The 17,071-nt window shown below is 50.7% G+C and overlaps 1 protein-coding gene across 1 annotated transcript in view; it reads left to right on the forward strand.

The window, feature by feature from the left end:
* Positions 1-367: 367 nt before the first annotated feature.
* Positions 368-17,071, forward strand: part of PTH1R (parathyroid hormone 1 receptor) — a 93,488-nt gene continuing 76,784 nt past the window's right edge. The window contains exon 1 of the mRNA XM_056484599.1: positions 368-2,269. Coding sequence (XP_056340574.1) covers positions 2,195-2,269 — 75 coding nt within the window. The 5' untranslated portion in view covers positions 368-2,194. The remainder of the gene's footprint in view (positions 2,270-17,071) is intronic.

Consider the following 17,071-nt stretch of genomic DNA (forward strand, 5'->3'; position numbering starts at 1 on the left):
CAGTCCCAACCCGTCTGCCCCGGATCCGCTGCAGTCCCAGCCGGGACTGGGGCTGTTCATCCCTGCGGGATCCCCCCGCGGCCGGGGAATCCTTCGGGATTGCAGCGAAAGGCGGAGAAGGAGGCGGAGGAAGAGGAGGAGGCAGAGATCGCACCAAGAGCGGCCCTTTTTTTATCCCTTCCCCTCTCTGCCTCTCACAGGAAGCCCAACTCTACCTTCGCTTGGAAAGAGCCTTTCATAAACCCAGCTCAAGGCTCCCATTCACGGCCATGGAGCTGGGAAAAAAAAACGGGAATTAAAAAAAAAAAAAAAAAAAAGAAAAAAAAACCAACCAGAGCGAGCGGAGAGTTTGGGGTTTCTTTCTTTCTTTCTTTCTTTCTTTTTTTTTTTTCTCTCCCTCTCGCTCTTTCTTTTTTTTCTTTTTAAATAACCCAGAAATTCTCGCAGCGAAAACTTGATGTTTTTACCGTCTGCTCCCCGAGAGAGGAGAGATTGGAATTTTTCGCTCCTCGCTGCCGTGCAACTCCCAAATATCCGCGAGGAGAGCGGGAATAAAGGGGGGAAAAAAGGGGGAAAAACAAGGAAAAACTCTCTCGGAGTTAGATTTGTAAAGCTGAGTGAGTCAGCCCCGAGCCCGGCGCCTCTCTGTGTTTGCCCGTGGTGCATCCCTGGCAGCCTCTGTAACCCTTTCCCAGCCTCGCTTCTCCTCCCAGCCTGGAAAAACCAGCAGGGAATGCTGGATCCCGCCGCAATTCCCAAATTATCCCTCCCCCCGCAGCTCGATTTGGGGAGGGGGGAGTGGGTGGGTTGGGATTTTTTTTTTTAATTTTTTTTTAATTTTTTTTTTTTTTTTTCCTGCAGCGGAGTTTTATGAATGAAAGTTCCTGCTGAGCTGGGTGTGATATCCCAGTTCTGGAAATTGGGAATGCTGGAGAAATCCAGGCTGGGAGAAGAGGGGTGGGCTCGGGGGGGGCTCAGCTTGGGCAGCTCCAAAACCCCTTTTCCCGATTTTTGGGGATCCTGGATCTGCCGGACAACTCTGCTCCCGTGTGGATAGGAAAAAAAAAAAAATTAATTCCCAAAATCAAAATAATCCCAAATCCCGAGGATTTCAGGCAATTTCGAAATGAGGGAAAAGCGGTTCTGCTACGGGGGAATAAATTAAATAAACTCCCCAAAACCCCTAAAATAAAGGACGGGGAAGGGGTGGAAGGAGAGGCAGGGAATGTTCAGCCCCACGTTTGCAATCGGCTTTTCCAAACTGCAGCTCCGTGGAGGCAGAGAGGAAGAGAGAAGCGAAAAATTCCCGATTTCTCCCTAAAAAACAGAGAATTCCCTGGCTGGCAGAAGGAACTTTTTGGGACAGCCACGCAAACCTCCCCTCTCAGTGCCACCGCTGGCCGTAAGGTAAACGCGGAGGGAAAATATTCCCAACTTTCTGAGGCTTTTTGGAAATTTGGGATTTGTTTGCGTGCGGCGGAGAGAGGAGGAGGAGAGGCAGAAAAAAAAAAAAAAAAAAAAATGCAAAACCCAAAAATAAAAGAGACGGAGAGCGGGGGGGAGTTTGGGGGGTTTTTTGTCCCCTCGGCGAGCGAAAAGATAAAATTACTGCGGCTAAAAATAAAGCGGTGGTTAAAGGTTCCCCCTCCCTCTCGCATCTCCCACCCCTTCCAGCCCTCTCCCTGCTCCCTCCCTCCTTCCCTCCCTCCTTCCCTCCCTCTCCCGCTGCCTCCTCCGTGTTTGCGTTTGACAAAGAAATGATTTGAACTTCCCGGAGCCGCAGAAAACCGGGATCCCGAGGCGCACCCGGGCCCATATGGATGCGATTTCTCCCGCCGGGTCGCGGACGATCCAGCGGCACCGGGAGCTGCGGCGCTGAGCGGCTCCGCTGCTTCTCCCCATGGGCTCCGCCGCGGAATTTTGGGAGCTGCCCGCCACTCCAGCCATGAGAAAACGAGGAAAAGCACCGGGATCGCTCGTCATGTGCCTTTCTGGCTGAAAACCGGGGAGCCGAGCAAGCAAACAAACAAACAAAATAAAATAAAAAAAAAAAAAAAAATCAAAACTAAATCGCGCGGATCGCGCGGGGCTGGAGGGGCACGGCGGGGAGGACAAGGAGAAATCCGCTGGAATTCCGAGCTCGCCTCCTCCTGCTTCCCTGCGCAGGCTGGATGCTGGAAGCAGCCCCTTGGATATGGGATCATATCTGGTGTATCCCAGCCTGGGTTTGATCCTCTGCTGCTCCGTGCTCAGCTCCGTCTACGCGCTGGTGAGTCCCAATTTTCATTTTCTTTTTAAATTTTTTTTTTTTTTTTTATAATTTTCTTTGCCCGGATGATCCGTGCGGATCCTGGCTGAAGGATTAAAAAGCTTGTTTGGGGTTTTTGGGAGTGCAGCGGGCTCCCGGGGCTGCAGTGAAAATGTCTGTGCTTCCCAAGAGTTGGGATCGCTTGGAAACCTCCGGGCAGGACGGGTGAGCTTTGACAGGGATCTGGGACAGCGGCTGGGGCAGGATTTCAGGATCTGCCTATGGAGAAAGGACAACTTTGCTTCTTTTTTCTTTTTTTTTTTTTTCCTTCTTTTTGATTTTTTAATTCTGCTTTTATTTTTTTAATTTCTCTTTTGGTTTTTTTTTTTCTTTTTTCTCTCTTTTTTCCCTATTCCTTTTCCTTTTATTTTTTTTTCCTTTTCATTTCTTCCTTTTCCTTTCCCCTCACTTCTTCTCTTCCCTTTCCCTTCCTCTTTCCCTTCCCTTTTCCTCTTTCCTCTACCTTTCCCTTCTTCCCTTTCCCTTCTCCTTCATCCTTCTCCCTTTCCCTTCCTCTCCACCCCTCCAAGACAATTTCATTCCCAATCCATCTCCTTTCCCTGCAAATCTCCTTCATCCCAATGAAACAGAGCCTTGGAATGAAATTCAGGGAAAACAGGGAAGTTGTAGGAACCCTTTGCTCCTTGGCACTTTCCACCCCTTCCTGCACACTCCAGGCTTTCCAAGGCAGGAAAACCGGGATAAATCCATCCCAGCTGGGAGATGATTTAAAACCTGCAGCTCCAAAACCTTCAGGAAGCAGAGCAGGGACATTTCCTCGGGAATCAGCCGCTGGATATGGAGCCAGTGCTGGAATTCTGCTGTGACAGGAGCTCTCCTGGCTTTCCCCATCCCTGGGATTCTCACTCCTGCTCCCATTTCCCAGCGTTTTCCAGCCCAGGAAGGAGCAGGACACCCATGGAAAGTGGGATCTGCTCTCCAGGAGGGATGGAAATGGGATTGGGATTGGGATTGGGATTGGGATCATTCTGGTTCCAGCCAGGTCCTTCCTGACCCTGCAGGATCCACCAGCCTGGGCCTTATCCCTGGATTTGGTGGTTTGGAATCTTGTGCAGAGCTGGTAGTGGGAGGTTTCCAACTTTTCCAGCCGGGAATTTCTCCTCAATAAATGAGAAGGATCAGTCCCTTGGAAAACAATCCCTGTCCAAATCCATCCCTGTTAAATGTGTGCAGAAACCTTCCAAAATCCAAAGAAAATTGGGGAAATCAGGAGAACCACTTGGAGATTTGTTGGGATTTCAGGGATGGATGAGGTTTTTCCCAGATTCCAGCGCTGGATCAGCAGGTCCTGCAGCACCTGCTCCAAAATTCCTGCAATTCCTGGGACTGGGAAAGTCAGGATTGGGAAGCAGCCAGGCTGGAGCTGGGGAAATTTCGGGATGCAAAGAAACTGGGCAAGGCTGCATCTGCCATTCCCATTCCCATTCCCACTCCCACTCCCATTCCCATTCCCAGCTCACTCCTCTCTCCCAGTGCACCCAGTATCAGCTGCCTCGAGCCCACAGTGGGATTTTTTGGGATATTCCATCCCAGGAGATCCTTTCCATGCCCGGGATGAGCTGGGAGGTGCCCCCCTGTCCCCAGGGCTGGCTCAGGGCGAGCTGGACCTGGGCAAAAATTGGGAGCAGCTCTTCCAGAACCCCACAGGGCTGAGAAATCCATGGAACTTGCTGGGAAAACTCAGGAAATTTCCTAAAGCCCTTCCTGGACCTGGATTTGCTGATCCCGTGGGTCCTTCCCCAAAAAATTCCCTTCAGATTTTTTACTGATTTCAGGTCCTGCTGCTCCAAGCCCTGCTTGGTTTAGTTAGGCCAGGTTTAAGTTCTTTTTTCAGACACTTTTTTAACCACTCTTGACAGCAGAAGGGATTCCCAGAGGGTTCCCAAATCCATCCTGACATCCTGAGTGTCCCCCCTTAGGCAGGATAATGTCACCCCTTGTCACCCCCACCCAAAAATTGCCTCAAGTCTGGTTTTTATTGGAGCTGCTGCTCCTTTTTCCAGCTAATCAGATTTTTAAACAGGCTTTGGAAAGAGGGAATGGGATCAAGAGTGGTCAGCAGGGAGAGATTTTTATGGATTTATTAAAAAATTTGTTGTTATTATTACCATTTATTTAAAAATGTGTATTAATATTCATGACAGATTTTGTTGTCATTATTATTCATTAGAAATAAATAAATAGGTCATAAATAAATTTGATATTTGCTCAGTGGCTCTGAGGGAGTTGCTGCCAGAAATTTTCCCTTTCCTAGGAGCAACAAGGAAAAATCCACGGGAAAAAGAGCAGGATGGGGATGCAGGGATTTAATCCCGGCTCTGGGCTGAGCTTAAAGCTCCCCCCCCACGTGCAGAGCTGTGGGTTTGGATCAGGAGATTCCAGGATTCCAGGGCACAAATCTTGGAATTCTGATTCCCGGGATCTCTGCAGCGATGCTGGGATGGGGCAGAGCCCCGCGCTGCCATTCCCGATATTCCAAAGGGAATTTCGGGACGGGAAATCCTCTCCCAGGATTGGGAGCTGGATCCTTCCAGCAGCCGGGCTGGGTGTCCCTGAATCCCAGCACCGGGAATTAAAAATATCTGGGAAGGAGAGAAAAGTGAGGGAAATCAGGGCGCCCTTCCCTGAGGCTCAAATCCCAGTTTTAGGGATTTAGGATTTAGGATTTTAGGGACATTTGGGGTGGGGGAAAGGCTTGGGCGAGGCTCGGCTTTGTTCCAGCTCTGCTGACAATCCAGGGAAATCTTCCCAGCGCTTCCCTGGAATAGCCCGATCGCTGCCTGGACAATGGGTGGGATTCCACCTGGCTGCAATCCGGCAGGCTGAGGTGGAAATGGGGATAATTCTGCTCCTTAGTCCCACGATTAAGGAATTAAGACCGGCCTAAAGTGGAGAGCTCTGCAAAGACGGGCGAGAGGAGAATTTGTGACAAAAGGAGTTTTAAAAGTCGGGTCTGACACCAGCAGGGCTCAGGAGAAGGGAAAACATGGGAATTATTTTTATTTGGGAGGTGCTGGCAGAGGGAAAATCCCCTCGTGTCATAAACGGTTGGATTTTAGGATCCAAAAGATCTTCCCAACCTGATCCTGGGATTCAGGAGCCAAAATCTCCAAGGTTTGCTCTTCCAACCCTTTTATTTCCCTTTGATTCCTCCTTTTGCTCAGCCTGGAGATCCCAGCCCTGTTGTCATTGGAGGAGATATTCTGATTAGTCAATCAATTAATTATTATTATTTATAATAATAATAACACAGCGAAGGAAGGAAGGAAGGAAGGAAGGAAGGAAGGAAGGAAGGAAGGAAGGAAGGAAGGAAGGAAGGAAGGAAGGAAGGAAGGAAGGAAGGAAGGAAGGAAGGAAGGAAGGAAGGAAGGAAGGAAGGAAAGGAGGAAGGAAAATGTTCGTCCTCAGAATACAACCCATAATAAAAATTAAAAATAAAATTAAGAAGAAGAAGAAGAAGAAGGAGAATAAAATTAAGAATATGAATACAAATGAGAATGAGAATATAAATATAAGTATAGATATAAATATACATATTAAAATAATAGTAGAAATTATAATAAAAATAACAAAAATAGAAAAATAAAAATAATAAATAGTCCTGTATGGAAATCCCACAAATCCCAATTTCATTAAGCCAAGACAGGCCCCAAACTCTGGGAAATGCCCTTTCCTGGGCACAATCCTGGGAATTCCCTGCTCCCACATTTCTGAGGGACACTCCTGCTGAAACCCCTGGATCTGAACCTCTCCAGCAGCAAAAAAAACCCTGAGTGGGGGCAAGAAAATTCCGGCAAATCCTCGCTGGATTTGTGGGAGCCTCGGGAAGAGGAGCAGCAGGAGCAGGGCTGAGCCCAGGGAGGGTCAGGGCTGAGCCCAGGGAGGGTCGGGCTGAGCCCAGGGAGGGTCAGGCTGAGCCCAGGGAGGGTCAGGGCTGAGCCCAGGGAGGGTCAGGCTGAGCCCAGGGAGGGTCGGGGCTGAGCCCAGGGAGGGTCGGGCCGAGCCCAGGGAGGGTCAGGCCGAGCCCAGGGAGGGTCAGGCCGAGCCCAGGGAGGGTCAGGGCTGAGCCCAGGGAGGGTCGGGCTGAGCCCAGGGAGGGTCAGGCTGAGCCCAGGGAGGGTCGGGCTGAGCCCAGGGAGGGTCAGGCTGAGCCCAGGGAGGGTCAGGGCTGAGCCCAGGGAGGGTCAGGCTGAGCCCAGGGAGGGTCGGGGCTGAGCCCAGGGAGGGTCGGGCCGAGCCCAGGGAGGGTCAGGCCGAGCCCAGGGAGGGTCAGGCCGAGCCCAGGGAGGGTCAGGCCGAGCCCAGGGAGGGTCGGGCCGAGCCCAGGGAGGGTCAGGGCCGAGCCCAGGGAGGGTCAGGGCTGAGCCCAGGGAGGGTCGGGCTGAGCCCAGGGAGGGTCGGGCTGAGCCCAGGGAGGGTCGGGCTGAGTCCAGGGAGGGTCAGGCCGAGCCCAGGGAGGGTCAGGCCGAGCCCAGGGAGGGTCGGGCCGAGCCCAGGGAGGGTCAGGGCTGAGCCCAGGGAGGGTCGGGCTGAGCCCAGGGAGGGTCAGGCTGAGCCCAGGGAGGGTCAGGCCGAGCCCAGGGAGGGTCGGGCCGAGCCCAGGGAGGGTCAGGGCTGAGCCCAGGGAGGGTCGGGCTGAGCCCAGGGAGGGTCAGGCTGAGCCCAGGGAGGGTCAGGCCGAGCCCAGGGAGGGTCAGGGCTGAGCCCAGGGAGGGTCAGGCTGAGCCCAGGGAGGGTCAGGCTGAGCCCAGGGAGGGTTAGGCTGAGCCCAGGGAGGGTTAGGCTGAGCCCAGGGAGGGTCAGGCCGAGCCCAGGGAGGGTCGGGGCTGAGCCCAGGGAGGGTCGGGGCTGAGCCCAGGGAGGGTCAGGGCTGAGCCCAGGGAGGGTCAGGGCTGAGCCCAGGGAGGGTCGGGCTGAGCCCAGGGAGGGTCAGGGCTGAGCCCAGGGAGGGTCGGGCTGAGCCCAGGGAGGGTCAGGGCTGAGCCCAGGGAGGGTCAGGGCCGAGCCCAGGGAGGGTCAGGGCCGAGCCCAGGGAGGGTCAGGCCGAGCCCAGGGAGGGTCAGGCTGAGCCCAGGGAGGGCAGGGGCGGCCCCGGGGGCAGCAGTTGTTGTTTGGGTTGTGCTGTCCCAGAAATAGCCCCGAGCGGTTTTTGGGATCAGCGGGATTATCCCGGCTGGAGCGTGGCTGTGCCTGCAGGGATCCCCCAGACAGGACAGCTGGAGCCACCAGGGCCACCCCCTGTCCCCAGGAGGGACATCCCAGAGCTCATCCCGGGATTGTCCCCTGGAGGATTCCCGGAGAATTCCCTCCAGCCCGTCCAGCTGGAATCAGGCCCCGTTTGCAGGGATTGGGACACAAAGGTCACTTTTGTCAGCCTGAAATCCCAGCTGTGGGGTGAGGGGGAAACCTGGCACTGGAAACCCCATCCCATTATCCCATCCCATTATCCCATCCCATTATCCCATCCCATTATCCCATCCCTTCCCTTTATCCCATCCCATCCCATCCCATCCCATTATCCCAACATCCCATTATCCCATCCCTGTATCCCATCCCATCCCATCCCATCCCATCATCCCATCCCAGTATCCCATCCCATCCCATTATCCCATCCCATTATCCCATCCCATCCCCCTTCCTCTCCAAATTTTCCCCCAAATCCCAAAGTTTGGAGCCTTTCCACCGTAACAATCCCAAAGGTTCAAACATCTCCCAGAAAAACACATCCAAAGGAATCTTGGCCTCTGGAAAACAATCCCAGGCTCCGTGTCTGGGGCAGGGAAGGGGTCGGGAATTGCTGACTCAGCAGCCCAGGCTCCTTATCTGCTGTTCTGCCCCGCTGCTGATCCGGGCTCCCGATGTTATCTCGGTCCCGCCTCCCTCCCCTCTCTCCGAGAATTCCCGGGGCTTTCTGTGGAGACACAGCCCCACTTGGATCGGGAAGGGCAGGGTTGGATGTCTGAGTGTCCTTAAAAAACCTTCCCTTCCCTTCCCTTCCCTTCCCTTCCCTTCCCTTCCCTTCCCTTCCCTTCCCTTCCCTTCCCTTCCCTTCCCTTCCCTTCCCTTCCCTTCCCTTCCCTTCCCTTCCCTTCCCTTCCCTTCCCTTCCCTTCCCTTCCCTTCCCTTCCCTTCCCTTCCCTTCCCTTCCCTTCCCTTCCCTTCCCTTCCCTTCCCTTCCCTTCCCTTCCCTTCCCTTCCCTTCCCTTCCCTTCCCTTCCCTTCATTTTTGCTTGGGACTGAAATGGGATTTGTTTTGTTTTTTTTAAATTTAATTTTTTCTGTGTTTTAACAAAAGACCCAAAATTCAGCTCATGCTTCTCATGGATTGAGGGATGAGCGCTTTGTGGGGAATTCCCACCTGGAAGAGGACAAATGATCAATGAATTGTGATTTGTGGGATTTGGGGAATCTCTGGCACTTCCAGTTGATGTCCCTGCTCATTCCAGAGGGGATGGATAAGGTGGCCTTTAAATGTCCAGATTATTCCACAATTCCATGATTTAATCACTTTATTGCCTGGATTTATCCTCCTGGCTGGGAGGATTCCCGGGATTGCAGCATCCCAGGAGATCCCCGGGCTCATCCCAAACCTGGAATGGGGCTGGGAGCAGAGCTGGAGCAGGATATTCCTTAGGGATTGCTGGATCTGGGAACTCCCTTTGAGCCTGGATTTGTTCAGTTCCCTTCACCATTCCCATGCTCCATCTCCCACCGGGATCAGACCCTGCTCCAGCATTTTTGTCACAATTCTGGGGACAAAGAACCAATATTTTGCCACAGAGCTGAATCCTGATCCTTGTGGGCACATGGAATTCCCCCTAAGGAAAAGCTGGGTCTGGTTCACCCTCAGCTTCACTCCCACCCAGCCCACCTTACTTCATCTTCCATAACCCCAAAACCTGGGAATTGTCTGGAACACAATTCAGGGATACAGCTGGACCTGGCAGGGAATGCTCAGCTGTAGGAAATCATGGAGGCATTAATTAATTAATTGATCTTCAGAATTAAAGCACCTCATCAAAGAGCTGAGGATTAGTTTCCTTTCATAGAATCCCAGAATTTCGGGATGGAGTGGCTTGGAAGGGACCTTAAACTTCATCCCACTATTCAGATCTTTCATTTTTCAAAGGCACAAATCAAATTCCAAAATTCACTGAAAGTTCCTGACCGATTCCCACGTTCTTTCCATCAACCCCTGACTTCCTCCTCTGTTCCTGCATCCCAATCCAGTTTCTTCTTGCACACAGAGGAATTTGAGTGGCTCTGAGCAAGGACACAACCTCCTTGTCCCAGGTTTATTCCGAGACTCAGATCAATATCCATTACAAGGAGCTTTTATTTTGTGGGTTGCAATTCGACTCCTCTCAGTAAAAACACAGGAAAGTGATCCCTAAAATAAAAGTGGGAGGGAGCTGGTAGAGGTGGGACTTCCAGGGTGTTTATATATGGATTTATAATGGCTTTAAACTGGAAAAAGGTGAGGGATGGATGGGATTTTGGGATGGAATTCCCAGAGAAGCTCCTGGATTCCTGGAAGTGTCCAAGGCCAGGCTGGATGGGCTGGGAGCAGCTGGATAATGGGAGGTGTCCCTGCCCATGGAATGGGATGATCCCATAAAATTATTCCAGTTTTCAGGTCCCTTCCAGCCCAAACCATTCCAGGCTGACACAGACACAGCTGATTTTCCCACGTGCTGATTTCTCAGGAATTTTTATCCAGGGTAACCCCTGGATTGGGATAGGGCAGGACTGGGTGGGCCTCAGGGTGTTTTTCCCTTGGCTGGAATTTGGTACAGAACTGGGATTTGTGCATCCAAGGGAGTGCAGGGGTGTCCCTGCAGGGCTGGGGAAGGGAAGGAAAAGGATTCTGTAAATGGAGAGATCTGGGTGGGAAAGGAGAGAATGATGAGAAGGGAAAGGATTCTCCAGATGGAGAGATCCCAGTTGGATGGGGAGAGGATCCTCCCACTGGAGAGAATGGGAAGATGAAGGGAATTCATCCCAGTGATCCCAGTTGGATGAAAAGGGAAAGGATTCTCCCAGTGATCCCAGCTGGATAGGGAGGGAGAGAATTATCCCAGTGATCCCAGTTGGATGGGAAGGGAGAGAATTATCCCAGTGATCCCAGTTGGATGGGAAGGGAAAGGATTCTCCCAATGGAGAGAATGGGAAGATGAAGAGGATTCTCCCAAATATCCCAGTTGGATGGAAAGGGAAAGGATTCTGCAAATTGAGAGATCCCAGCTGGATGGGAAGAGAAAGGATTATCCCAATGATCCCAGCTGGATGGGAAGGGAGAAGATTCTCCAGATGGAGAGATCCCAGTTGGATGGGAAGGGAGAGAATTCTCCCAAAAATCCCAGCTGAATGGGAAGGGAAAGGATCCTACAGATGGAGAGATCCCAGTTGGATGGGAAGGGAAAGGATTCTCCCAATGGAGAGACCTGGATGGGAAAAGAGAGGATTCTCCCAGTGGAGAGATCCCAGCTGGATGGGAAGAGAAAGGATTATCCCAATGATCCTAGCTGGATGGGAAGGGAGAAGATTCTCCCAGTGGAAAGATCCCAGTTTTCCAGCCACATCTCCAAGCCCTGGTGTTTTCCAGCATCTCCTGTGGTGCCTCCTGCCCCGGGCAATGAAATGATTTCAAGCTCAGCGAGGTGGGAATGTCCCTCCTGCCCCCGACCCTGGGAGGGAGGATGGACACACTGGAAAAGGGGATTTTCCAAGCCACAGAACAGGGCTGGATCCCATTGTGGATTTGGAGCTGCCAAATCACCTCCGAGATTTTTGGCAAATTGAGTTCCAGTATTTAAAGCAGATTGGTCAGGATTTTTTTTTTTTCCTGCTCTGCTCCCTAAATTTTTTCCTGATTTTTGCCTCAGCGTCATTGGCAAAGCCCTTGTGATCAATAAATTGAATTTTAATGTCCTTTCCATGGATTATGGAGGTTTGGAAGCAGAAATCAGCACCCTGAGCTGTGTATTCCCAAATTTCTGCGCCACCAGGCAGAAAGGTGACTCAGGCTGCTGGAAAAGGGGAGGGACCGGAGCTTTTTTTTTTTTATTATTATTATTATTTTTATTTTCTCCAGGTGGTGGAAAAGCAGCAGAGTTGCCGTGTTTGGGTCGGTGCCAGGGAATGGGATCGCAGGGAGGATCTCCATGGGGATGGCTCTGCCAGCTGCCCTGACTCAGCAGCCCCGGGCTGATAAGGGACAGATAAGGGGCTGATAAGGACAGCACAGCCCCGGGGTGACCCGTCTGTCACCCCCGGCACGGGGGCCACAGCAGGGACATTCCCATCCCCTCCAAATTCCCCGGAAGGTGAATCCCCCGTTCTCCCATCCCTCCTGAAATTCCAGCAGATATTGGGAATCCCCGCCTGCAAGAGGACAAATGATCAATGAATTGTGATTTGTGGGATTTGGGGAATCTGTGGCCACTTAGATGATTTTTTTTAGGGCCATTTTAGATGATTTTCCTGCTCAGAAGATTTTCCTGCTCATTCCAGAGGGGATGGATAAAGTGGCCTTTAAATGTCCCTTCCAACCCAGAATATTCCACAATTCCATGATTTAATCACTTTATTGCCAGGATTTATCCTCCTGGCTGGGAGGATTCCCGGGATTGCAGCACCCCAGGAGTGAGGGGATGAGGGAATGTGGGAGCTGAGAGGTTGGATTGAGGAGATGAGGGGATCCCAGAGCTGATCTGCTGGATTTGGGGAATTCCAGAGCTGAGCAGCTGGATTTGGGGGATTTGGGGAATTCCAGAGATGATCAGCTGGATTTGGGGCATGAGGGAATGCTGGAGCTGCCTGGCTGGATCCAGGAGAGGAGGGAGATCCTGGAGCTGGGATATGAGGGAAGTCATGGAAGTGCTGGGATATTGATGGATATCCTGGATATCCTGGGATATTGATGGATGTCCTGGAAGTGCTGGGATATTGATGGATATCCTGGATATCCTGGGATATTGAGGGATATCCTGGAAGTGCTGGGATATTGATGGAAATCCTGGAAGTGCTGGGATATTGATGGAAATCCTGGATATCCTGGGATATTAATGGATATCCTGGATATCCTGGGATATTGATGGATATCCTGGATATCCTGGGATATTAATGGATATCCTGGAAGTGCTGGGATATTGATGGATATCCTGGATATCCTGGGATATTGATGGATATCCTGGATATCCCGGGATATTGATGGAAATCCTGGAAGTGCTGGGATATTGATGGAAATCCTGGATATCCTGGGATATTGATGGATATCCTGGATATCCTGGGATATTGATGGATATCCTGGAAGTGCTGGGATATTGATGGAAATCCTGGAAGTGCTGGGATATTGATGGAAATCCTGGAAGTGCTGGGATATTGATGGATATCCTGGATGACCTGGGATATTGATGGATATCCTGGAAGTGCCCGCTGGAGCAGGAGCACGTGGAGCGCTCCCTGCGGGTTCCCGTGTCCCACACAGAGCAGCTCTTGTCCCAGTATTCCAAACCCATCCCAATCCCATCCTGATCCCATCCCAATCCCATCCCAATCCCATCCCAATCCCATCCCGATCCCATCCCGATCCCATCCTGATCCCATCCCGATCCCATCCCAATCCCATCCCAAACCCATCCCAATCCCATCCCAATCCCATCCCAATCCCATTCCAAACCCATCCCCATCCCATCCTGATCCCATCCCAATCCCATCCCAATCCCATCCCAATCCCATCCCGACCCCATCCCGATCCCATCCCAATCCCATCCCGATCCCATCCCGATCCCATCCCGGCACCGCTGGCAGTTCCCTCCTGGTTTTTTTTTGGGAACAGAGAAGGGCGAGGGGGGTCTGCAGAGGGAGGGGCGGGCCCAGCCCGGGGCTGTGAATCGCGACATTAAGCAGCATTCCAGGGATCGGGATGGGGTTGGATACCTGTGGTTTGAGGCATTGCTGGAGCCAGAGCACCGCACTGGAACGGGAGCGGCGGCTTTCCAGCAGGAACCCAGGCGGGAAGGGGAAGGAAAGGGTTAAAGGGGGAAAAAAGGATAGAACGGAGGAAAGGGAAAAGGAAAAAAAAAAAAAGGAAAGGAAAAAAAAGGGGGAAAAAGGGAAGGGAAGTGGAAAGGAAAGGAAAGGAAAGGAAAGGAAAGGAAAGGAAAGGAAAGGAAAGGAAAGGAAAGGAAAGGAAAGGAAAGGAAAGGAAAGGAAAGGAAAGGAAAGGAAAGGAAAGGAAAGGAAAGGAAAGGAAAGGAAAGGAAAGGAAAGGAAAGGAAAGGAAAGGAAAGGAAAGGAAAGGAAAGGAAAGGAAAGGAAAGGAAAAGGAGAAAGGAGAAAGGAGAAAGGAGAAAGGAGAAAGGAAAGTTTTCCGTGGATTTCCCAGCTCTGCTCCATGATTCCAGAGGAGAGGACTCCCTGTTTTTTAATCTGAGCCTTTACCTTGATTTATTTTCCCTTTTGTCCCCTTATTCTGGCACTCTAGAATTCATCTCCAGCTTCTTCCTGATGCCAGGGCAGGTAAATTTTAAAATCCTATTATCTCCTTCCTGGGTGTCCTGCAGCAATTCCCCCTCTGGAAGCAGCTCACAAAGGAGATATCCAAAGATTTGAGGGGAATTCCTGGAATTAAAAGCTCTTTTGCTGTTTGGTTTTTTTTATCTTCACCTTATCCAGTTGGTCACCGTGGGGTAGAGGGAAGTGCCAGGGCGAATTAGAAAGATCCCAAAAATGCACATTTTAATTCCTGTGGGGATTTGTGTGTACAGGAATAGGGACTCTCCTGGAAATGCCTCGGCAGGGAATGGGTGGGATTTGTTTTGGGATTTTGTTGCATTTGTGGTGCTCACAGTGGGAAGATTTGGATGTCAGAGTTTTTGTAGATTTGGGAAATGCACCTTTGGAAAGAGCAAGAGCTGCAGTTCGGGCGTGAATTAAATTTTAAAATATTCCAAAAATGGTTCCTGAAGGGGATCAGGGGGATTGTCCCAGATCTGAAAGGAATCAGAAAATCCTGGAATGGTTTGGGTTGGAAGGATCTTGATCTCATCCCATTCCCAAGGGCAGGGACACCTCTCACTATCCCAGATTTTTCCAATTTTTTTGACATTCCAGGGATCCAGGAGCAGCCACAGCTTCTCTGGGAATTCCATCCCAGCCCCTCCCAGCCAGGAATCCCTTCCCAAATCCCAAATCTCTCCTTGTTGTCTCCCAGAGCTTTTTAGGGATTGCAGAGACCACCCTGGACTAAGTGATCCCAGATATTCCAAGGAGCTGAGTGAGCATCCCCCAGCAGGACAATTAATTAGGATAATTAGGATAATTAGGATGATGAGGAAGCTGCCTTCTCCTCCAGCTGCTCCTGGTTCCTCTTGGCTGGAATTTTTTCCATCCCTGCTCCTGTTTCATCCTGGGATGTCTCCGTGGTGGGAATTTCTCCATGGAGCTCCCGGGGAGGGATCCAGATCTTTCCATGGAGGCACTGAAGGCTCCATTCATTCCTTGGAGCCATCCAGAGGCACCCAGGGTGTCCAAGAAACCTTCCCAGGGAAGGCAGAGCTGGCTGGGGACCAGGGGAAGCCGTGGAGCATCAAGCAGCACTCGACACCTCGCTTCCAGCAGCCTCTGGAAAAGCAGGAGTTGGGATTTTCCTGTCAGAGAACAGCCCCTGGAAAGGGAGAAGCCCTCACAAACTGGGTTTGTCTCTCTCTGTTGGCTGAGTGTCCTGGTTTGGAGCACAGGTGTCTGCCAGTAAAGGCAGCAGCTTCTCTTTGAAATGGAGAATGTAAATCCCTTTCTCCAAATTATTGTAATTTTGAAATTAAGGGGCTCTCAGACAAAGATATGGGAATTAGGAATAACAGTTCTTTACTAGGAAAATTAAAATAGCAATGCAGTATTACACAGAACAATCCCAGCCCTGCCAGAGTCAGAATCCAAGCTGACACCCGTCAGTCAGTCAGGGTGTTGGCACAGTCCCATTCAATGGTGGCTGCATCCTCCTGCAGGGGCAGATGTGGTTCAGCTGGAGCAGTGCTCCTGGAGAAGGTGCAGTTTCCTCTGAAGCTCCAGGGATGATGTGGAAAGGTCTGGCTTTCCTCTGGAATCCAGTGGAAAGAAGGTTCCTTGGTGTCCCAAATCTCAGTTTTTATCTGGGTAGGAAAGGCTTGGCTCCTCCCCGGCTGGAGCATCTCCCATGGGATGATGGAATTTTATCAGCCATGCCCTGGGACTCAGTGGCCATGAACAGGAGATATCTCCTGGAGGGAGGATGGGCTGTGGGAAGATAAAGATGATTGCCCAGCTGGTTTAAAGATGGCCCATTAGCAGATAATGTGTGCCAGGAGATCAGGGGCACTGCCCCAGCTGGGTTAACAGATGGGACAGAATTCACATTTCTGGGCACTGAGCTGCTGGGACAGCTCTGGATTTTGTGGAATTTGCTCCAAGATTTCCTGAGATTTCCGTTTCCTGCTCCAAATGTGCAGTAATTCCATTTTTATCCCAATAAAAATCTTCCCCCAGACTGCAGCAAGGGTGGGAATTGTGTCCTTCCTTTCTCTCCCAAATATTGGACTACAGGGTCTTTTCCAACCCTGATGATTCCATGAGATCAAAAGTGAAAAATGTTTTTGGAACATCTGGAATTCAGGGATTTATCTGGCTGAAAATGAAATTCAAAGATCAGAAGGAAAAGACACAGTTGAGGGATTTCTGGGAAAATCATGGCACATCCCTGTCCTCTCCTTGCATTTTCATGGAATGTTGTACAGTGGTTGGTCCAATCCCAGGAATATTCTCAGAAACATCTGGAAGCACAAAAAAAAATCTCCTGTCTCAGGCTGTGCCTCCCTGGGTTTGAGCTCCATTGGGCATGGAGAGATTGGAGAAAGATGGATAGAAATTCCAATTAACATTAATTTCCCATTAATTCATCATTAACAGACACTGCTTATGAGACAAAGTCCACATCTCCAAAAAAAATTATGGATAAAAGCTGAAAGCCTCCACTCAGTCCACAATTAATCCCAAATATTCCCTTCAGGCTGCCAGGATCTGAAACTTCCAAATTTTAGCCCCAAATCCCAGTGATTGCTCCAGTTCTGGAGGGAAATTTGGGATCCAGGCATGGGAACAGCAGGAGCTGACCCGCAGGAGAACAGGGATGAGAATGTTTCACCTCACTTAACCCAACTTTTATAAACCATGGAGGTTTTCCTGTGGCATTTCAGAGTTCTCATCCCATGGAATTTTGTGAATTTTGTGTGTCCTGCTGCTCATTCCATGGAAACACCCTGGGCTGGATTTTCTTGGGTTTTTTGTTTTGTTTTGTTTTTTTTGGTTGTTGTTTTTTTGGTTTTGTTTTGTTTTGTTTGTTGTTTTTTGTTGGTTTTTTTTTGGGGGGGGGTGTGGTTTTTTGGTTTTGGTTTTTTTTTGGGTTTTTTGTTTGTTTGGTTTTTGTTTTGGTTTTTTTTTGGCTCTTCCCTCCTTCCTCCAACTTCCTTCTTTCAGCTTCTTTGGAAGCATCCAGGGAATTCTCCCCAAAACAACTTCCCAGGCAATTGCTCATCCTGAGCCAGGTTTGGGTGGATTTGTGGGGACTGAGTGGCTCAGGGCAGGGCAGGAATGATTTCCACTTGGGAAGGATCCCCTGAGGATCCAGAGGTGTGGAATTCAGGGACACTCTGAGATCCAGCTGCCAAATCCTCCTCACTTCCTACAATTCCCTAAATTCAGCTG

The sequence above is a fragment of the Oenanthe melanoleuca genome, chromosome 2 (genome assembly GCF_029582105.1).
Source record: "Oenanthe melanoleuca isolate GR-GAL-2019-014 chromosome 2, OMel1.0, whole genome shotgun sequence".
In the NCBI taxonomy this organism is placed as follows: domain Eukaryota; kingdom Metazoa; phylum Chordata; class Aves; order Passeriformes; family Muscicapidae; genus Oenanthe; species Oenanthe melanoleuca.